Raw genomic sequence first — 23,027 nt, 5'->3', positions numbered from 1 at the left:
TTGAAATTTTAATTTTATTCAGCAATGCCACCCCAATAAATTCAGTAAATGAATTTAAAACACTTTTTAAATAAAATTTTAGGTCTTTTTTTTCAAAAACATATTTAATAGGAACTAAATAAATGTGGTGCAAAGTTACAAAAAAATAATCCCACAGAAGTGAAGGTGAATACTGTAAAAAACAATACATTAAAATAAGAGAAAACATATACATGTCATCCCTCCTTATTTATTATGCATTACAGGAAAGGAGACAGGAAAAAACCCCATGTGGTACTGCCGGCCACCACACTTAGGACTCATAATGAAAATGAACCGGAGGACGAGCAGCACACAAAGCTGAAGCGATACAGTTCATCCCCCCTTAGGGTTCCTTTAACTCAGTCAAGTGGTATTCACACTTGCTGGAAACATTAGTCTACCCTCCATCTCAGAAACTTAGTAACTTAATTACATGTCAGAACAACATCCAACACTATTCACAGGAATTTTTTAAGAAGTCTAGCACCCTATAAATAAAATTCACAATGCCTGACACCCTATCAAACAATACCAAAGAAACAGGAAGATATACAGTAACCCAAACCAGGAGAAAAACCAACAGAAACATGCCAGAAACAACTCAAGTGAAGCCTACAGAGATAAAAAAATATCCCTGAGATGAAAAGTTCTCTGGATGGGATTAAAAACAGATCAGACCCAGCAGGAAGAAATATCGGTGAACCTGAAGACACAGCAACAGGAGTGATCTAAAACGAACCGGAGCGCAAAGGACCGAAACGGAGGACAGTGAACCCCACCATGCAGCGTAACACACAGGCAGACAATGGTAGGGGCCCCGCTGTTCGCAGGGGAAGCACCACAATCCCTAATAAACAGGGATACAGGAATGAATCGTGTTTCACAGACTCACAGCTGTAAACTGACTTTCGCCTGCCCCTGTATGTGTTCCTGAGGTCTGAAACAAGAAAAGAAGGCACAGGAAAAAAATATATTGGAAGAAATAAAGGCTGAAAATTTTCCCAAGTTGAAGAAAACTTTAGGTTCACCGATCCAAGAAGCTCAGAAAACTCCAAGCAGAAGAACTATGAGAAAACTACCCGTTTTTGCTTCTGCACATCATAATCCAATAGCTGAACACCAGGGATGAAGAGAAAAATGTTAAAAGCAGCCAGAGAAAAAGAACTTAGTTTGGGAGCCTTAGCTAAGAAGCAACACATAATGAGCGGTGGGAGGGGAAAAAAAAATCAAGCCAAAGTTTATTCTTTTATTCTTAAAAAAAAAAAAAAAACATTTACTTACAAAATCTAGAAAAATAAATACTAGTGGTAAGTTCAAAAGAACTTGCATCATTTCAATTAACTAACCAAAAGCATCCAAAACCTCATCTTGTATTAGCTCATATGGAATGAGCTAATGTGGTCAGCTGACTGGTCCAGACTGTTTCCATGGATACCAATTATTTTGGATGAGGAAAGCAGTACAAGGTCTACGTCCATCGCCCTGAAACATGTGCCTTACTTGTGTTTTGAAAACATGCACATGGGAAATGTCTTGCTGGTACTGAACTTCTGACAGTCACGTAAAGCACTGTTTCGCTCTTCAAACATAAAAGTTTGCTCAGGGACTGACTATTCGCTTGGCAGCGAGGCTAAGAGAAGTATGCCTTGAACTCAGCCCGGGGCGGTTCGGTGCAGCTTTTAAATTAAAACTTGTGTTGTGACAAGACAAAAATGCTAGCCGGGGTTAAATACTTCTGCTCTGACATAGCAGGTAAACCACATGGCAACTGAAATAGCTCATCTATAAAATGGGGCTGGATTCGGTAAGTTTGAAAATATCTGTGGTTTTGCAAAAGCCCTTAAAACTTAACTTCCTTAGAAGTTCTTCAGCGAAGGCCTTACTTGACCCACTTCTGAAGACTGGCGCAGCGCTCCCCGGGTAAGAGTCTCTCTACCACACTCACCTCCCTATTACCCTGTCGTCTATTAAGTGGTCATTAAAAGGGGACTTCTGCTATTGGAGGGGGGGGGGAGGCCAGCGGAAGGAGTGGAGTTTCTAGGTTTCTTTTTTTGAGGACTTGTATAATTTGCCGGGCCAGCAATATGAATGAAAGGGAACGAAGCTAACTTCGAGGCTGCGTGATTGGTTCGTACTTTAAGAGCCAAATCATTAATAAGTTAGTTGATCTTCCTATCCACCTTAGGTTGAGCGTTTATCAGCTAACCTCCAGGGGCGCTCCTGCCAAGCCTTAAGTTTCTGCAACATCCGCTGTTTAAGGTTTGTGTTGACTCAGAGTATAGGGTGCTCACACACCTGCCTCGTGAGTCACGGTCATTTTTCAGGCCTTTTTGTTTCATTGTGTTTCCTAAAAGTCATCTTTTTTTTTTAAACAAAAGCAGATATTCTCTTAAAAGATTCCCAGTGAAAATGAACAAGACACTGTCCCAAATGCTCGAAGGCTCACGTCCCTGCTTCTGCAGTGACTAGAACAACGCCGGGTGCAGGTTATGTGCCAGTAACTTCCTGCTGAACAAATTAATTGGAGAGGTAAATAATTTACCTTTGATATGTTAGGCTTCATCACTTCTAAATTCTATTAAAATGCAAGCATATTCTGTGATCTGAGGAACGCAATTTTTTAAAGGCTACAAGAATTAAAGATCGTTTCTTTCCAACAATGATGTTACGTGATGCCGCAACCCTGGGTGCCAACAGACCAGATAGGGTGTGGAGAAAGGAATGATGATTCTGGAAGCAGATTAACATGGGTGAAACCCCTGTGTTCCCGCGCTGATTAATAAGAATGTAAGTTGTAACCCAATTATTGTAAGTCTGCTTGTGAACACTTTCATTTTAGAAGCCTCCGTATCAAACGTCACCAGCACTTGTGGGTAGTGAGTTAATTTTAAACACATACACTAAAAGCATTCAAAATGAACCACGGAAACACAAAGACTGGAAGGTCTGTGGCGGCTGTCACTGTGGCAGCTGTCACTGTGGTGACTCCCACGGGCCAGGTTTCCCATCACTCGCCCCTTTGTGGGGTCTCCCACCCCTGCCCCCAGGAGGCCCCTGTGACCTGCTCTAACCAGTGGAATGTAGCAGAGGAGGCTCTGGGCCAGTCGGGCCTGAGTCTGAAGAAGGCCACCATCGTACTCCAGAGGGCAGCGGCCACCATGTCATAAGTCCAACCACCCTGAGGCTACCATGGCTGTCGAAGCCCAGCCTGGCCAGCGGAGAGGCCACGTGCAGGAGAGCGGCTAGTCCCAGCCTCGCGGGGCTCCCAGCTCCCAGCCAGCACCTGCCTGCCAGCTCGTGGGTGACGCTACGGCAGACCCCCCAGCTGCCCCTGAGCCCAAGCCTGGGCCCTGAGAACCAGAAGAACCGCTCAATACTGTAAGAACTAATAAATGGTTTTCATTTTGAGCCATCACATGCTAAATTGTAATAGGTAATTGACACACGACAAAACTTAAACATTTTATTTTCACTTTAAGACCGGAACGGGTTTTCATCGCCCACTGCTTTGACACCACAGCCCTGCCTTTCAGCGCGAGTCCCTGAAAGTCGCAAGTCAGCTCGGTCACACGCACCACAGCCAGAGCGCAGGTCTTCCCTGCCGCTCAGGACAACGACCGGAAGGGTTCTGCGGGGCACTTCCTCGGGGCTCTTCCTCGGGGCTCGTACGGTCTTTCTTCCTAAACTTTAACGGTTCTCTCCTATACCTCAGTTGATGGCAACCTTCTCTTTGTGACCTCTCTTTAGACTTTCCCGAGCATTCCAAGTTAGCTCATGCGAGTCTCGTCTGCACGAACATGGCATCTAACTGTGGCCTAGGGTACTCAGTTCTGCAATTACACCTGAAACGTACAACGGATAGAAACAAACCTACGAACAAGCCGGCACCTCTTGAGAAGCTGCAGGCACGCCAGAGAGTGGCCTGCGAGTCGCGAGCGCTCAAGGCGCTGGGCATGCCGGCTGCAGGTCTGCAGGGGACGCGGACAGGACCCGGCCTCGGGGTGGGGCAGGCGGAGGAGTGGACAGGACCCGCCTGACGCAGACCGTCCAGTGGGGGTCATTCACTCTGCCCACAGCTATAGACAAAGTACACTTTTTCAGTCCTGACTAAGGAGAACAAAAAGAACACGTAAAGATAGAAAGCCAACGTATAACGAGAAATCACCCCAGATGGAGAAATTTTACTCATCCTGAGAAACAGAAACAATGATGAGCTGTTGATAAAATATTTTCAGATGAAAGCTTTCAGAAAATAAACTTATAAAATTATATCAGTAAACGTAGCAAAATGCTTTAAAGACTTCGTGGTATTTGGCACTTTTGGTTAACCGAAAGACTACCCAAAAAGAACTCAAACGAAGAGAGAGAGGAGGAGAAATACTTTGGGCATTTAAATAAATATAAGTCATGTTACAGATAAAAGACATATGATTATTTCTGGTATTTCTGCAAGTTTGCGGCAAACAGGTGAGGACTTGAGAACAATGGACAAAGGAGACGACACTTTTCAGACATGTTTTCTTATTTTCACTCGGTCTTATACCTCCAAAGAAACTGCAGGAATATATCTTTATCCAAAGCTTTGCGAGCCAATGCTAGATCGTACACGTAACAGAGCAGCAAGGAGACCATCCAAACGGAATAAAAGCCTGGCCTCGATGCCCCTGGCTGTACAGGTGGAGTGATGCAGAGAGCATGGGGGCGGGGGGGGGGGGGGGGCGCAGGGCAGCCTGTCAGCGCAAGAAGTGAAAACCAAGCACCACTTTGGTCTCACTGCGGTACATTTTGCAATGAAATGCCAACGACAGCCAAAAAGAGAGAAAAAAAAACCTTACAAAAAGCAGCCACATAAAATACAAGTGATGACTCACTCCGAAGGCTGTCTGAGGCTCACCTGACGGCAGGCACGGGCGGTAAGGCAGGGAAACTGGGGCGCGGAAACACCCAGGGTCTTCTCCCGTGCCAGGTGCATACAAACCAACAAAGGGTTTAAAGAGACACAAGAGAAACATTTAAAACTTCAGAGGTAGCAAAACAAAACTCTGGTTTCCCTCTATCTACTCTTCTTACAAACGAGAACATTTTTTAATTCCCTTATTCTAATTACAATTTATTTGTGGGGGAAAAACATTTTACCCTGAGTTACTTTCCTGTCATTCTTAGAAATCGAGTAACTGAGGGGCCACTTCCTGCAGCAGACACGAGAGCTGTGTGAACTGCCCCAGCTCCTCTTATCTTTTCTCCTAATTTGGATTTTAAAGACGGTTAATTGTAAGTATGCCCCATGACACACATATGCATTCAGAAGATGAGCTCCCCGGGCCAGGACGATGAACCCAGGAAACACACGCCGAGAGAACGGGAAAGCAGCGGGAGCAGCATCAGGGCGGCGGGGACGGCACATCTCCCACCCCTGCTGTGACATCAGCACAGAGGGGCGCCGGCACCCGGGACCAAGACCCTGGTTCCCAATGCCGTGCTCCAACGAGAGGACTAGGGCACCCGGGAGACACAGACGGCTGGCTGACCCCTGGACTGGGGCCAAAACGATCTCACAGGAGCCTGGAGCACCCTGTAGTACCAGCAGGCTAAGAAGTGCTCAAAAAAAGAAAAAATTCCCCAGAAAACAAACCAGTGGGAGTTTGTTACAAGGACTCAGGGACACAGCCACCAAGCTGCAACAATCCGAGCGACAAACTAAATGACATGGGACTGGATCATGACCATGATTCCACGAGTCCATACTGATAAAAATAATGACTTCATAAATCAGTAAGTGGGAGTGGAGACAAACCTCCGGTCCAGAAAACATCCTAGAAATGCGTGCAGATGGTCCCGTCTCGAGGCGGCGGGCGGAGGTGAGCTCCCCACCACTCCGGTGACTGTTTCAAAGAGCGGAGCGTGGAAAGGCAGAGGAAAAGGAGCCTGGCAGTGGGGCACCCCGGCACACTCCCTTCCATCTGCCGTCAGCGCGGTGACCAGGGCAATCAGCACCATCAGTGACCGTTCGTGCTGAGAGCGTGCCCCTCGCGGGATGACAAGGGCACTTGACTTCTGTGGTCATCCTCCCCAAAGCCACACCCCAATCAAACCATGATATAAACAGCAGATCAGTCCAAACTGAGGACCAGTGGGCAGAACACTGACCGACCCTTCAATGCCGGGCCAGTCATCAACAGCAGTCTGAGCAGCAGCCCGGGGGCCGCTAAGGAGACACCGTGACTCATCCTGGGTGGGATCTGGGGACAGGAAAGAACACCAGGGGAAAACGACCAGAACCTGAATGAAGCGGAGCGTAGGAAACAGTGACGTACCCGTCCTGCTACACCAGGGTGACAAGTGTGCACGGTGATGTTTAACAACAGGGGACACGGGGCGCAGGGCACGTCTGCACCAGCTCTGCAACTGCCTCTAAATCTGAACTAAAGTTAAAAGTTTATCTTAAGAATTAATTTAATGACATTATAGGGAATAGTTCCATGTTGAATAAGTTTGGTGTTACGCTACAGGTATAAGACTAAGAGCCAAGACTAAATGGAAAAATGTAATATGAGTTAGAAAATGAAACAATTCTTTATGAATATAATTGATGATTGTGGTTTTACAAGTTGTTCAGCCCTGGCTAGGGAAGCTCAGTAGATTGAGTGCCAGCCTCTGAACAGAAAGGTCGCCGGTTCGATTCCCAGTCAGGGCACAGGCCTGGGTTGTGGGCCAGGCCCCCAGGTGGGGGCAGGTGAGAGGCAGCCACGTATGCATCTCTCGCACGTCGATGTTTCTCTCCTTCTTTCTCCTTCCCTTCCTCTCTCTAAAAATGAATAAGTAAAATCTTTTTTAAAAGTTTTTTTAAATGGTAGGTAAGGAAATGCCATTTAAAATAGCGGCTTTCAAAACTGGGATACACACCAGGTTTCTATTTATGTTTTTAATCATCTGTATAATTTGTGACACAGTAATAGGACCGACTGTTGCCGGGCACTATGCTAAACACCATACATGGTCTCATTTCCTCCTTGGCAGAGCCTTACGGCACAATTTTAGAGAAGGATTCTCTGCCCAGAGGCCAATTTTACTGATTATGAGGGGTACTCACCATCAAACACCTATTATTACACAGTAGATACAAATCAGGCACCTCACAAGTGTGAGCCCACTTAATTTCCCCAACCACCCCCACGGATCCGACCACAATCCCTATGTTACAGGATACAAAGAGGTGACTTGTCTGCTCCGCTGGGGAGTGTTGGCCTCGCTGGAGTCCTGGTCGGCCCCACGGCCTAGGCCCCGCCCCCAGTGGCGGGCGGAGATGACTCCCAGCTGCGGAGTCGGGACTGTTAGTGACACCCGTGAAATGAGGTCCCTACCAACAGGAAGAAGCTTGGGGGACAGTTCAGAGACCTAGCTCTCCAGTCATCTGTGGGGTCCCCCTCCTTGGAGGACCTCTCGTAACCCACTCTGAATCCAGGCTTCCTCGCCTACACGTGAAGGTGCTGGCCTGGCTAAGCCGCTGCGTCTAACTGACGCCGGCCTCAGGAGACCTAGCCTGGTCACCATGCAGGTGAGAAAGAAAGTGAGGGTTCTGTGCGGCTTACTTACTTTTGAGTAGCAAATAAAAGGTCAAATTCAAATGCTCTCTCCTCGGGAGGCTACTTCCCTTCCCTGCCAAGTACGAGACCGACACTTGCCTTCCGTGGACCATCGATGCACGAGGGTCCTCAGGGTGGCCAGGGTTCCGTCCCCCCAGCAGAGGCACTGCTGGGCAGGCGCTGTCCTGGAGCTCAGGGGACTTCAGCCTACTGAAAGCACTAGGTATGTAGCATATGTGCACACACGTCACACACACACACACACACACACACACACACACCCTTCTTTCAGGGACAGCTCTGAACTACGCTATGAAGGAAGACTACAAAGCACCCCAGCAGACAGGACCCAGCCTCGGGCATGGGCAGCAGGCGGCTGGTCACAGAGACTTTTCCCAAGAAGGAACGTCTAAAGGTGTCCTCACGGCTCCAAATGCCCTGACTGGGTGCCCTTCATCCTGACAGAAAGGTGCAGCCGGCAAGGGCAGTACGTCGGGGAGGGAAGGGGGCAAAGTCAGCCTTCTCTTTAAAGCATCTCCCACGTCTCCCGACACTAGCAGACGTGTGTACAGACGCACACCAGCTTCTAACATGACTTTGACTTTTTCACGAGGTTTCCCAACTATTTAATCTTCAAGTCAACATAAACTGCTATTCTGCCTGTGCTATTCACACGAGCAAGACAAACTCACCTGCTAGGAGCCAACAGAGAAGATCAATACCTTTGAGATTATGAAATCCTTAAAAAGGGAAAGTTAATATCTAAGAGGAAAACATTACCCAACATCAAAGATGTAATTGAAGATACACACAAATAAACAGAGTTTGTCTCATGAAAAATATAACTGTCTTCTCATTGAAAACTATGTAAACTGGGAAAATATTTAAATGAATCTAAAAAAATTTTAGAAGAAAAAATAAAAAGCTCCTCCTTTTAATTTTACAGTTTTCTTTACTAAGGAGAACATAATTGGTATCTGCAGTTGAACACATAAGGCCAATGTGAAATTTATGGGAAATGTGGGGCCTCGTGTCCTGGGTAGTCCAAATATAAACCCCACGTACAGTTTCAGAAATGTCTCGCAACATATAATTAAATGCAACATGTTCAAAATATAGGGAATGTAAAAAAAAAAAAAAAAGTATGAAAACTATTACTTTATATCTCAATCACGGGGACTCTGAGTGTCCTGAAACAAAACGTAAACTTTTATCTTACGCATTTTTCAAAGTCAGGAGTCCACAGTTTTCATCAGACTCTCAAATGCAGTCAATGACCCAAAGAAGGTCAAGAAGCACCAACCTAGACAATATTTACCACAGACTGAGGAGGGTTCTCCTTTCAAAATATCTCCCCCTGACATATATCAGACACGCAAAGGACAAACGTGTCAGATACATAACTTATTCAAAGTCCGTGCTTAGGCTCCAGGACCACACTAGCCAAGTACAGAGACAACCCTCTGCCAACCACACGGGCCAGCTTTACGCAAAACCAACTTTTAAGTCACATAAATGTCAAGAAGTTCACCAAAGAGACAGCAGTTTTCAATCTTGTGTGACACACTGTAGCATTTATGTTTGGAATGGTACTGTCCTCCACGCTCCCTGTACAAAATGGTTAATTAAAATAAACTCACTGTTCATTTAGTAACATGGTTCATTTGGGAATAATTAGAAGAATCCTTAAAGGGTTCATAATCGAGGCTGTAACTAAACGTATTGAAGGCAAAGCCCTCTGGGAAAAAAAAGATTTTAAGCAAACATGGAACAGCATGGTTTGGTGAAGTAGAAGGAAGGAGGCCGGTTTGCACAATACGGTACCAGAGGTGTGAGAACAGAAGCAAGAAACATTACGGGAATAAACTTGTCTCTAAGACTGACCATGGGGTAGAACAGAAGAATAAGAGACTTAAGCAGAGATTTTCCAGTGATGAATTTCTTTGTTTACCTTCATTGAACTTTTTGAATCTACGGGTTCATAGTGTTCATCGAATTTGATATATCTACAGCAATTATTTCCTAAAACATTTTTTAAGTTTCTTTCCTCTTTCAGGAACTCCAATCAAACACACATATACTGACTGTCCGATGTCATCCCAAATGATCTCTACCCATTTTGTCTGGTCTGAGTACTCTCTGCACACGGTTTGCAGAGTTTCTATTGCTATGCCCACAAGTTCAATCATTTTTTTCTGCAGCGTTTATTCTGTTGAAAATCCCACCCAGTATAGTTCGTCATTTCAGATATTGTATTTTTCATTTTCAGAAGTTCCATTTTTTTCTCTTTCCTTTTTCTCCAATATTCATGTTTTCCTTTAAATACTTGAATACAGTTGTAACTATTTTAACAACTCTTCCTTCTACTTCCAACATTTTTTACATTTCTGGGGTGTTTCTATTGGCTGATTTTTCTCCTGGTTACAGGGTCATCTCTTCCTGCTTTTTGGCATGTCTAGTAATTTTTGACTAGATGTTGGACATTATGTTCCATGTGTTGACTATCTGTATATCACTGTCTTCCTTTAAAAAGCACGAGACTTTGTTTTTCTGCAGGCTGTTAAGTTATTTCCAACGCCATTTTGTGCTCTCAAGACATGTCCCCAAGCTTGGTTAGGTAATTCCAGACATGCCTTTGCTCTAGCGAATAGTTTAGCCCCGCTACTCACGTGAACCTTCTGAATACTGAATGTCCGAAGCGGTCAACACAACAAAGACTTCCCACTCGAACCAATGGGAGCTCAAGTGCCTCTCAGCCCCCCATAGGCTCTGGGACCCTTCATTCCACAGGCCGCCAGCGGCTCTTTGCTGAACGCTGTGACCTTTCTATCCTACGCAAGTGCATTCTGTCTCCAAAGACTCCCGGAGGCCTTAGGCAGACACCTGGCCCTTTTTCTATAGCATCCCTTCCTCTCCAAAACTCTGCCTTCAACTCCCAACTGCCCCCCTAAACGCCAATCTGCCCCCTCCATTCAGCAAGACCGCGCTGCTTTGCCTGGAATTCCCCTCCCTGCACCTCGGTCTAGAACAGGCTTCCAGGCAGGAAGCAGGCAATCAGAGCTCATCTGTGTGTTTACCTTGCCTCAGGGATGCTGTCTCAGTCCATGGCTGAAAAAAGTTGTTCTACATTTAAGTTCGCTCCAAATATATGTCAACAAAAATAGCTTACTGTATACCACTAAAAACCAGATTTGTAATTTTCTAAAATATTGTTCTGTGAATTTTTTAGTGTTACAATGAAATGATACACTATCTACTCTAATATATATCAGAAAAGCAAGACTTGACTTTCAAAGTGACAAACTCCAGGCGAATTCCACAGTGTATCTATTTTATAATAGAATCATATAGCAATTTCTTTAGAGAATTAAGGAGAAGAAAAATTTTGTTTAAAAACAAAAGATACATATAAAAAGGTAAACATCATCTCGCTTTAGAGGTTAAAATATTTACAGAGTCAAACCCAACGCCATGTATTTTATTTTGTAGGAACTAACCTCTCTGGGCCCCGTCCCTAATTTACATACGACCGGAAAGAGCATCTGTCTATCAAATGTTTAAGGAAGAACTGAAAAGACCTAAACCTTAGGACTTAACAGATAACACTGATGCCACTTAAATATCCAAATATATCAAAAATGACATACTTCTCCACTACAGGTGGTACCAGAAGACCAAACAAATAACATTTCTGGCAGCTCCTCGTGTGCTTGTCAGAGGAACTACGCGTAGATGTCCTCTAACCGCTGAGGAGGAAAATATCATTAACACGAACTAAATGCCACCAAGTTTTTCTGGTCTGGCTAGGAACATCCAAACAAAAATTCCACTGCATTAAGAAGCCACTCGATTTCTGAAAACTTATATGTAATTATACAAGCTACACCATCGTCTCTCGAGATGGACGGCTGCCGACGACGAATTATACAAATATATCCCTCATCTGCAAGAATGATTTTAACTGTCTTGAGTCTGAACACTTCTTTATAGCTTCCTGCTGCGTTTGTTCATCACCAGTACTTCTGCTGCTGTTTCCCCTCAGCTGTGACTGCCATTTCAGTGCCCACAGGACCTTCAGTAAAGCACCAGACTCCTGTGATAGATATACTCCTGTCTCATTACTAGAAACTTCTAAAACAGAAATAGAATAAGGAACCCCAAAATACTAAAGTGTTAGATGCAAGTGGAAACTTCTTTTTTAGAGACACCAGTTTACCAGCCAAACTGAAGCTGAATTAGTTACTTTAAACCATTCCTACAGGACATAGTCACTGAAAGCCACTACGTGCTCAACACTAATCTATGCACAGACACACAACGGGGTAGAAGACAAAGGCCACCAAAACGATCCCGTTAGAGGCTAAAAGCTGGAGAACTCACCTGCCCAACTGACTGCTGCTTCTGACTAATACAGAGCAACGGCCATCAGGACAGTATGCGCACGGCCTATGACAGACACACGGACCAACAGCCCAGACCCGGGAGCCCGTGAACCTTTGTCTGTGGTCAACTGATGTCCGGTAAGGGCGCCGAGACCATTCAATGGGAGAAGAGTCTTTCCAACCACGCAGCCTCGTGCAAAGGAAAGACGTTGGACCCTTAATTTCCACCACGCAAGAGTTAACTCAAAATGGATCAACAACCTGAAAGTACAAAATCCTTCGGAGGAAACAGATAAATCTGTGGGCCCTTGGATTTCACAATGGAGTCTTAGAATGGGAGAAAATATTTGCAAATCATACGAGTACATGAAATAGGGGACTTTTATCAAGAATATCCAAAGAACTCTCACAATTTAATAGTAAAAAGAAAAACAGCCCAATTATACACGGAGAAAGGATCTGAGTAGATACTTCGCCAAAGAGGACACACCAGCGGCCAACGAGCCCCTGAGAAGATGCTCACTGTCCTTAGGAAACTGCAGATCGAATCCAGGAGACGGCACCTGACAGCCATGAGGATGGTTATCATCCAAACGTCAGGCAATAACAAGCATGGGCGAGACCGTGGAGAAGCCAGGACTCACACACACCACTGGTGGGAATGTCAAACGGTGCGGCCACGTTGAAAAACACCTACAAGAACGCAATTATACTCCTAGGCCCGTGTAGAAGAAAACAGCGTCACACACTTGGACTCCGGGGGTTACAGCAGCAGTACCCAGAGCAGCCACCAGGGGGAAACCCCCCGACGTATCAAGTGAGGATAAAGGAAACGCAGTTCGCCCCACTAACCGCCCTGTTCTTCACCCACACGGAGGAGTGAAGGGGTAATACCGGGTGCCATGGGGATGGAACTTGAAAACGTCACGCTAATTGAAAGAAGTCAGTCACTTAAGACGACATATTATATGATTCCATTTACATTTAATGTTCAGAATAGACAAATAAACAGAAAGCAGATCCGTGGTTGCTTAGGACTGAATGAAGCGGGGCTGTGGGGGGGTGCAGGGTTTCTGTTCGGAGGTGACTAAGATGCTCTAAAACTGACTGTGCTGACAGCTGCGTGTACCTGTGAATATAAATATACTGAGACAACGGACCCGGACACTTACCACGGGGAACTTTTGGTATATGAATATACAGCGTGTCAACAACAAACCAGGAAAGCCATTTTATTGCTTTTTTTCTTTTGGAGGGGACACCCCAACATAAACCAGGACCTCCTGATGTGCAGAAACCTATTTTTTAAAAATAAATAACTATAGTCAATGTCCCTACTTTCTGATATCCTAGAAACACAATGGTTTTGTTAGTCCAGAATGCAACTATACGAAGTCTGTTCAGAAGAAGTCCATCCATTGTTAACACAAGAGGTTTGTGTAACATCGATGTAACCTGGCAGCCAGTGCGCATGTGTGAACAATGACGACTTCACTGTACTAGTCAGTGGGGGCGGGAGACACTGTTGAGTGAGTGTGTGTACTGTGTGGCCGTTGCGTTCAAAATGACTGAGCAACTAGAGCAACGAATCTGCATCAGAGTTTGCATTAAGCTTGAGCAATCCTCTGTGGAAACTATTCAGATGCTTCAGAAGGCCACAGCTACGGGCAACTGGTGACGGGCAGCTTCATCACGACAACGGACCCGCTCATGCATCACGTCTCATGCAGGTTTTTGGCAAAACATCAAATCACCCAGGGACTCAGCCCCACTACAGCGCATTCTGGCGTCCCGTGACTTTTAGCTTTTCCCAAAACTAAATCACCTTTGAGAGGGAAGAGATTTCAGACCACTGGTGAGATTCAGGAAAACACAACGGGGCAGCTGATGGAGACTGGGAGGACTGTGTGACGTCCCACGGCGCCTGCTTTGCAGGGGCCGAGGAGTCACTGTCCTGTGTATGATGTTCTTGTATCTTGACTCTTCTTCAATAAATGTCTCTTTTTCATATTACATGGCTGGATACCTTCTAAAGAGACTTCATATATATTCCTTAAGGTTAGAGCAAGCTCTTAGCACCATAATACAGAGAACGGCTATTTCACCTGTTCATTTCTTAAAGAAACTGTGACTAGCAATAAATCTGGGGAACTGTATGGTACAGATTTACGAAGAGCCAACGTAACTCATTTTAATCACCTATTATTCAAATTCTTAAAAAAATGAATTGGGAAAAGCACGAGCAAACAAAAGGGATGGAAAAGGAAGACAATCCTGCTTCGAGTAAAACAAAGGGAAACAGGGGCCTTGAAACAGGTTCTACATTAAATCCAAAAACCAGTCCCAGGAGGAAAACTCTTATCAGGTACGTAAGATGTGGCGCCCAGCACTGCACAGAGAGGTAGAAACCCTGTATATGAAGCCGGAAAGAAAGGGCACTTCCTCGTCCTTCATCAGTTCAGTCATTCCCAGAGAATGGAACCGGAGCTATAGGACTCGCAGCTGATTTCTCAAAGGACGCTCTGCAGGCAAGACGGGGCTGGCAAGAAGTATTCAAGGTGATGAAAAGCAAGGGCCTACAACCAAGCAAAGCTCTCATTTGGAATGGAAGGGCAGATCAAGTGCTTCCCAGACAAGGGAAAGCTAAAGGAGCTCATCACCACCAAGCCATTATTATATGAAATGTTAAAGGGACTTACTTAAGAAAAAGATCAAAATTATGAACATTAAAATGACAACAAACTCACAACTATCAATAATTGAATGTAAAAAACAAAAACAAAATCCAACTAAGCAAACCAGAACAGGAACAGAATCATAGGTATGGGGATCATTTGGAGGGTTATCAGCTGGGAGGGGGAAGGGGGAGAAATGGGGAAATGGTGCAGGGATCAAGAAGCATAATTGGTTGGTACAAAACAGACAGGGGGAAGTTAAGAATAACATAGGAAAGGGAGGAGCCAAAGAACTTACATGCACGGCCCAGGGACATGAACTAAGGGGGGTGGGATTGCTGGAGGGAAGGGGATATCAGGCGGAGGGGAGCTAAGGGGAAAAAATGGGACAACTCTAACAGCATAATCAATAAAATATAGTTAAAAAATGATGTTTAATATTTTTACTAACATGGCAAATGCTCACCATTGGTTCAGATAATAGATCTTGCCCACCTCAGCCTAAAGCAGTATTTAAATCCTTTAACAATCCCTTTCCCATTTACACCTAAGGAGACACCATTCAGAAGAGAGAGCTGCAGACTCTGAAGTATAACAAAAACAAAAGAGTCCTCCTGGCTCCAGGTATTCTGAACTAATGCAGCTCTTAATGACTCCCTTTTTTCTTCTGAAAAACACACATCTATTTCACAAGTTCGTTGTAACCACTGTATCAAGCAGGCTATACCATCTGAGTGAAGGCCCAGAGGCAGAGAGAGGGCAGATGTAAATTTACTCGCATTTCTGCACCAGATCCTGAAGTAGGAAGCTTCCAGTACCTTCTCTCTCTCCTCCTCAACTAGATGATAAATTGTTTGAAGGCAGGGCATGTGTTACATTATGCTTACATGTAATAAAAATTACAACCTGCCTGGGGGAGTGTGGAAACAGTTCGGAAGGCAAGCAGGTGTCAGGAAGCCAGCGCACTCCGCACTGGGAAGACGTTAAGTGTGGATGGAGACTCGCAGTCCTACCTGGCGAGGGGTCAGCAGGTCTCAGGCTCAAAGGAGCCTCCAATGTGACCACTCAGGTGGCAAATTTGTGTAGGGCTGCAGTGTGGTCTCTTCATAATGTGACTCTGTAACTGAAACACACAACCCCGCTAATTCAAGCTACATCTGAGAGTAAGGAGACCCACTCAGACAGCTCCCTACACCCAACCAGGGCTCCTAGAGGGTCTGCCTGGTCACTACCCACCACTGAAGCTGTGTGGTCTTGGCCGAGCACTGCCTGGCACATGGTACACTCTTAACATAAGAGTGAGTTTGCAGCCCTGACCGGCGTGGCTCAGTTGGTTGGAATGTTGTCCTGTGAACCAGAGGGTCGCGGGTTCGATTCCTGATCAGGGCACATGCCTGGGTTGCAGGTTCAGTCCCTGGTCGGGGTGCATGCAGGAGGCAGCTGATGGATGTTTCTCTCCCTCGCCCCTCTCTCTAAAAATCAGTGTGCATGTCCTTGAGTGAGGACGTAAAAAAAGAGTGAGTCTGCGAAGAAAATGAATAAATAATACAGGAGGTTTGATGGGTAAATGGGATGAAGCTGTGAGCCACATCTAACTCCTGGACAGTATAATTAAGGCTGAGTTTTTAAATTTCACTCACGGTCGGGCTAATGACGATCGCTTTATAGTAATCAGTCCTCAACACACACACATATTCCTCGGTTTTCTGTTAAATAACACCTAGTACTCAAAGAGCCAAGAAGAACTCTAAGAGCTTCTTTCACAAAGTAAAAACTCAGTTCTGGGGTTGAAGATTCATGGAAAATGTTTCTGATGGTTCCAGAAGTATTTCTCCCTAACTTCCTTCTGATGTCCTACTTCTTCAGGTAAGTGAGAAACACAGAACGGTGCACAGCAGACAATACAAATCCCACCACGACTCAAAGCCGCTGTTAATCACACACACGTGCACAGGCGACAGGGAAATGAGTCCCTTTTTTTTTTGAGGACTGCTCTACTGGGGAAAAAACAAAAGCCTTAAAGACACATTAGTGTTCTAGAGAAAAATGAATAAGCTACCTAAGGTACTCACTCATACATCCCAACCTCAATTTTACTCTAAAATTAATCCTACAGGTTCAACTCATCTTTACAATTGTTCTGTTTTACAGACAAGCAACAGAGAGAACCGCCTCGAGACTTGCTCTTGTCTTCGGAAAATAGCACTGTTTTCCAGGGTGAAGGATTCGGATGCTCCCCTTGGCTAGCTTCTGCCTTTGGACCATTTCGTGGCCAAGCTCTACGGCTGCTCTCCTGACGACATCTCAGGGGACAGAGGGCGAAGCACAACAGCATCCTTTCTATTTGGGTAGAGCCATGTTTCTTGAAGTGAGAGTAACAACCCATTTGTGGGCAATTAAATCAATTTCACAGATCACAACGAACAATTTTTTTCTTTAATAGAACAGAATAAGAATTATCAGTGCCTCATACATTATAAGCTCAAACACTGTTTCAGAAATTTTTATTTCAGTTATGCAGCACATACATACTACTGTAAAATATATTTCTTACTGCAGGGCACAAACCAGCCAGCTGCAATATCACTACCACAGAATAGAAATTACAGTCTTACTGCCTGCATCGACTAAAGACTGAGCACGGAGAAGAGCGACAAGGAATCTAAGAAGGTATTATGGTGCCCTGACTGGTGTGGCTCAGTGGACGGAGTGTCGGCCTGTGAACAGAAAGGTCACGGGTTCGATTCCTGGTCAGGGCACATTCCTGGGTTGCAGGCCAGGTCCCCAGTTGGGGGTGTGCGAGAGGCAACTGACTGATTCGTATTTTCCTCAGACATTGATGTTTCTCTCCCTCTCTTTTTTCCTCCAGGCCCCTCTCTCTAAAAATAAGTAAATAAAATCTTTTTAAAAAGTAAAGTAAAAAGGTAAAGAGGGAGAAAAATATTGTGGACAATGAGCTTAGAACATTTCGGGGCAGTTTCTTGTGCTTTCCCTGAAACTGATCCTTTCAGCACTGCTCTATCCTGCAAAGTCTAACTAATCCGGAAGACACAGCATTCCACAGCTGGTCACGGGGGCCTGCACGGTCACTGGGCCAAGGGGTCAGGTGGCAGAGGAGCACCGTCACCCTCGGGCCCTAACCAGGGGCGCCCCGTGTGACAGAGGGAAAGGCAAGCCAGGACCTGGACCCTGGGCGGTGGCCCGGGGGAAGTGCAGCCTCTCCAGGCCAGCTTCCCCGTCCCTAAACTAAACAGGACGGGCCAGAGGAGCTCCGCGTTCCGAGCTCGGAACTCTTGGAAGTCTCTGTATGAGCGACTGCGAAGGTCGGACTAAACAAAAGTTAAGAGTCCTACCAAGCTGAAGACTTGCATGAGTACACGCTTCGTTCCTTATCTGAACCAGAGCCAAACAGTTAGATATTCAGAAAGTCAGCTCTCGATATTTTGTGAGAAAACCAAGGTACACCTACATTTTTATGTTCCTACATTAAAAAGACAAAACAAAACAAAACTTTAGGATTGTTAATGGTACAATAAAAATAATGCATGCATTAAATTTTCTTCCAAAACATTTCCACTGACAGGTTAAAAAGGCTGACAGTTTCCACAATGTTACCTTTCTGACCCAGAGGTCCTCCAATAAGCCCTCTTCAGAACATTCTGCCATTCAGCACTATCCTCAAATAGCCTGCTCACGTGGGGAAAAAAAAAGCTCCACCCAAAACATCAAATCGGATCAGCTTTAAAGCTCAGTATCCGCATTTCTCCACAGCAGGTTTATTTCCCCTGAAATTATGCTGAAATGAAATCCACTTACGGAACGCTCTGGACAGCTTGCCTAATATATTCTTAATAGCTTTCCCTTCTACATGATAAACATTTGGTTCCCGCGTGATCCACGAGACTCACACTTCTACTGAGGTCTGCAAAATACGACAAATGAATGTCCTTTCAGGTCAAACAGATTTCCATGTTGCCTTGTGCTGGCCGTGAATAAACACTTAGAGACAAGCTGTGCTGCGTTCCCTGAGCGCGAGGTCTGTGGGAAGGAAGAATGTGCCCGCCACACCTACTTTCCAGAGGAATAACGTTCCTTTGAAAATACAGCGGTTTCAGATACGCCTCTGAAAAGGGGGGAAGCATCTGAACATAACGTACAAATTGCGAATTCAGTTCTGATTCAAAATCTATCAAAGACCACCAGAAAGCAAGCCCTTTCTTCCCGGTGCTGTTGTTCCCAAACTGCAAACTGCATCACCCAGGACAAACTAAATAACTAAAGAAAACCAGCTGGATAGAGGCAGCTCAGACAGTTCATAGATGCTGAAAATAAATGTACAAAAGGGAAATTTAAGTTCACTGAAAATCTGCCAACAATCTCTCTTTGTATAACATAGGAAGTCTCATCAATTTCAATTTCAGTAACAACTCAAAGGAATGCAAAACAGAATTTTAATAGCTGTACAGGATTCTAATGTGGTTCTAAATGTTAATTTAATGACTCAAATCCAGAAAAACCACATATCGTCGCGATCTTCTCTGAACACAATATTCACAAGAGTCAAGAAGCATTTCATGGAAGCCCCAGCCACCAACGTCCACGCCAGATTCTTGGGGGGAGGGGGTCAGCGGGTGGGGGCACTCAGGGGATCCCCTGAGGTTTACCATTGGTAAAAATCTGCCACTCGGGATTTTGTAGGCGTCTTTAAGGGGCAAGGATACAATATACCTCAAAGTAAAGCGGGAAGAGCAAGGTATGGCATGAACTAATTAAAGACTAAAGATTAAGAACAAGAACACAATAACCTAACCAACTGAGGGAAGTTAGTGACAAAGGAAAAAACAAAAAAAAAAAAAAATAAGATTGCCACAGGCCGCTCCTCCTAGAAGCGGGGTGCGCTAACATCAGTCGCTAGGCCACCCCCAAATCTCCTGCCAGTCCGGACCGCAGAGCCCCACGCTCAGGAGCGCTCGGAGCAAGGCTTACAGGACACGCAGGGAGCACAGGTGAAGGAAGTAGAAGCAACTTCTAACAACCTGGCCACGAGAGGGAACCACAGAGTCCTTCCTGAGGGACAAGTCGGCCCCACTTGACACGAGGGAGCCTCTGTCCGGCCGCTGCTTCCCGTTGCTGCGTCTCTGCTTCCAGCCCCCGCAGGGCATCCAGCCTCCAGCAGCCCCACGCGCACGCAAGGTGAGGCCCAGAGTCCACAGCTGTGGCACCCGGCAGGTTTCACCAGGGACAGCAGGTGACATCCGATGTCAGGACTGACAGGCAAGCTCAAAAGGGACATTCAGGTTGAAAGAGAAATCACATCGACTAGGAGTGATAGGACAGTCAAGTACTTTTACAGCAGTGAAGACCAGGATGTTCAAGTGAACTCCCAAGAACTGTATGATACAAAATAATAACGTCATTGGTTTAAAAAAAGTTATTTTAAGTTCATGGAACGTGTACTTGACAAGGTCAATAAATGAGAACAATGAGGCTATTTTTAACAAATATTTTAAATAAAAGGCTATAGGTGATAGGAGCAGTCTTCCATCAGCCTTCATTTCCAAGTTATGAGCAGATTCAAGAAATCAGAAAAACACATTGTTCCAAAGTAGTTTTAATAGCCTTCCTTGCGATCTCAGGATCTCCTACGACTGATCCAGAGTTCGAAAAAGAAATGACAAGGAATGTTTATTTCTCCCTTTAATCACCACCAGAACTGCTGCTATCCCTATCGTGAATCTTTCTCAAAAATGACAAGTATCCGTGGCTGACAACAATCAGAAAATCTAGAACAGGAGCACGGTCGCCTCTCAACCTGCTTTGTGTTCCTCGGTCATTGCATAACACGCATGTCAGCACGCACGGAGCAGATGTTCTGGGCTGGCACCGGCCACGGCGGCACACGGGCCAGCAAGTGCAGGCCTGCCCCCTACACAAACTGCAGTGCCGCAGCCCTGCTGATCGAAGGCACGCTGGCACCCGGCACCCGCACAAAGACGGCAGGCGGGGCTTTCAAAGTCTGGCCTCCCCTCAAGCCGGCTGACCTGGTAGCACAAACACCACATTTTTCGTCTCCAGTGTGTTAAACCGTGGCATCCAGCACATTCTGAACGCGCAACCTGTGCTTTTTAAAAAATGGACAAAAGCACAAATAGAAGCCATTCAAGGAAACAGATGCACAGCCCTCGAGGCAGCCTTTACTGACGGCCCGGAAAGCCTGCCCCAGGCCGGCCCCGCATGAAGGGGTGGCCACGTTCACAGTGGGGGCGTACAAAAGAGAGCGGCAGCTCCGTCAAGGCGTCTGTTTCACAGATCAGCTATTGTATAATTAACTGCACTGTTGCTAAGAAAAGTATTCCTAAGATCTCCTTGTTCCGCGCACCGCTGTGCACGTAAAGTGGGGTGAAGCCCGTTGCCCTGGCCTGCTTCTATTATAACGGACACAGACACCTGGCTGAAAAAATGAAGGTTTCTTTTTATCATGGGAGAAACAGTCATTTTTCTGGCCCAGTCCCACCTCCCTCCGCCCGTTTCATTTTTACCGAGAAACGTTCACCTCCCAGTTACACAGAATTATAACTTCGGGTCTGCCCCCTGGGACAACGAATTCACACTTCCTGGCGGTTAGGGGCACGGAAGGTGCCGCCAGGGCTGGGTTCACTGCTGGCTGTGAACCCTTGGACCAGACACTTAGCCTCTGTGCAGCGGCTTCCTCGTCTGTGAAAGAGAAATAATTATAGGACCTACCCCGCAGGGTTGTTATAGGATTAAACGGGCTAGGCAAAGAAAGTGGCACGGCTCACGTCTTCAGTAAGTATTCATTATTATTCTTAAAGAAAAACTTAACTTAGTCGAAACGGTCCAAGACGGAATTCACTCACAAATTTATGGCATAAACTTTCTGGCCAAACTCCTACAAATGTCAGATGTGTTCGAAAGGAACCCCACGAATTCTCCTGACACCATGTGCCCCTATGTAGAGAAGCTGTGTCCTTAACAGGTCGCCCAAGGGTCTCAGAAGTGTCCTAGAATTAGAATGAAAACCGGCTTCCTTCGCAGCCTAAGAAAAAGACTGGGTCACGCCGGCAGGAAAGCGAGTCCTGTCTTCAGCTGGAGCCCCAACTGCAGGATCTGTCTGGCGCGCACAGCTAACCGCCGGAGCCCCGGAGCCCCGGACCCCCGGGCTGCAGGGCCAGGAGCGGCGGGCGCCGGAGGGCGGCGGCGCCTGCAGACACAGCCCGGGGGCAGCGCCCGCAAGCTCCCTCCGGGACGCGCAGCGCGGGCAAGCAGGCGTCCGAGCGCGCGCACACTGCCACGGGGAAGAACATTCTTCCTTAGTGACGGTGAGTTTGAGCTCCCGATCCAAAAAAGAGAGAGAGAGAGAGGACGTAAAGTTCACGAACAGCGCGTCTAAGGAACAGAATGCAACGCAGACTTCGGGTACCCAAGTTCCATCTCAGAGCCTCCCGCGGGAGCCAAGTTTCAGACAGATCACTCCTTCCTCCTGTGCACGTGTGAGCCACGCTCCGCGCCAGGCTCCCACGGAAGACCGGTCAGGCGCCCTCGGACAGAGACCCCCCACACCCGTGCGCAGAGTCGACGGGCGTGGGCTGGGGACCCCCGGGGAGACGCGGGCAGCGCGCCTCTGCTCCGCCCGCGGCCACCTCTACACTCGGAAAGGGGCGGAGGAGAGGGAGCGCTTGGGCGCAGCGCGGACGCGGGCGATGTCGGCGCGGCCCCGGCTCAGGAGCCCGCGGCCGGTCGGAGCGTGTCCCCGTACCCGCGGGACCGCCGGGCCCCGCCTCGCTCCGCTCCGTGCGGGCAGCAGCGCTGCAGGGAAGGCCCCCGGGCGAGGAGCTCGGGCGGGAGTCCCCGGGCAGCCCGGCCGCTGCAGCCCGCGTCCCAGCGCGGCACCCCGCCCCTCGGCCCCGGAGCCTGGATGCTGCCCCCGCCACCTGGCGGGAAGCACAGGCCCCCACGCCCCCTCGGCCTCTGACCGAGCTCAGGCCGGGGGGAGCGCCGCTCCGCGCCGGGGCCGGCGGCGATCGCACTCACCTCGCCACGCCGCAGCGCTCGGGCTCCAGCTCGGGCTCGGGTTCCGGCGGCGGCGGCGGCGGCGGCGGCGGCGGCTCCTCCATGGCGGTGGCAGCGGGGGTGACGGCGAAGGCGGGAGGGGGCACGAGCGCGGCGGCGGCTTCTCTCATCCGTGCGCGGAGCCCCGCATGGCCGTGGCGCGCAGGGAGCTGCAGCCTGGCGCGGGGGCAGGGGCCCTGAGTGCGGGAGTGACGCGCTCCGCCTCCGCCCCTAGCCCGCCGCAGGCGCCCCTAGCGCCGCGGCCATCTTGGGAACGGCGACCGGCCCGCGCCGGG

The 23,027-nt window shown here is 47.3% G+C and overlaps 1 protein-coding gene across 1 annotated transcript in view; it reads right to left on the bottom strand.

Moving 5' to 3' along the window:
- Window positions 1-21,986, bottom strand: part of MAP3K4 (mitogen-activated protein kinase kinase kinase 4) — a 72,397-nt gene extending 50,411 nt beyond the window's left edge. The window contains exons 1-2 of the mRNA XM_090280853.1: window positions 21,812-21,986; window positions 6,173-6,260 (exon numbers count right to left, since the gene is read on the bottom strand). Coding sequence (XP_090136979.1) covers window positions 6,173-6,260; window positions 21,812-21,986 — 263 coding nt within the window. The remainder of the gene's footprint in view (window positions 1-6,172; window positions 6,261-21,811) is intronic.
- Between the last annotated feature and the right edge of the window lie 1,041 nt (window positions 21,987-23,027).

Source organism: Furipterus horrens, unplaced genomic scaffold (genome assembly GCF_987537825.1).
Source record: "Furipterus horrens unplaced genomic scaffold, mFurHor1.1.pri manual_scaffold_6, whole genome shotgun sequence".
Classification (NCBI taxonomy): domain Eukaryota; kingdom Metazoa; phylum Chordata; class Mammalia; order Chiroptera; family Furipteridae; genus Furipterus; species Furipterus horrens.
The sequence above is the reverse complement of the archived record's forward strand: the minus strand, read 5'-3'. Positions and strand labels throughout refer to the sequence as shown.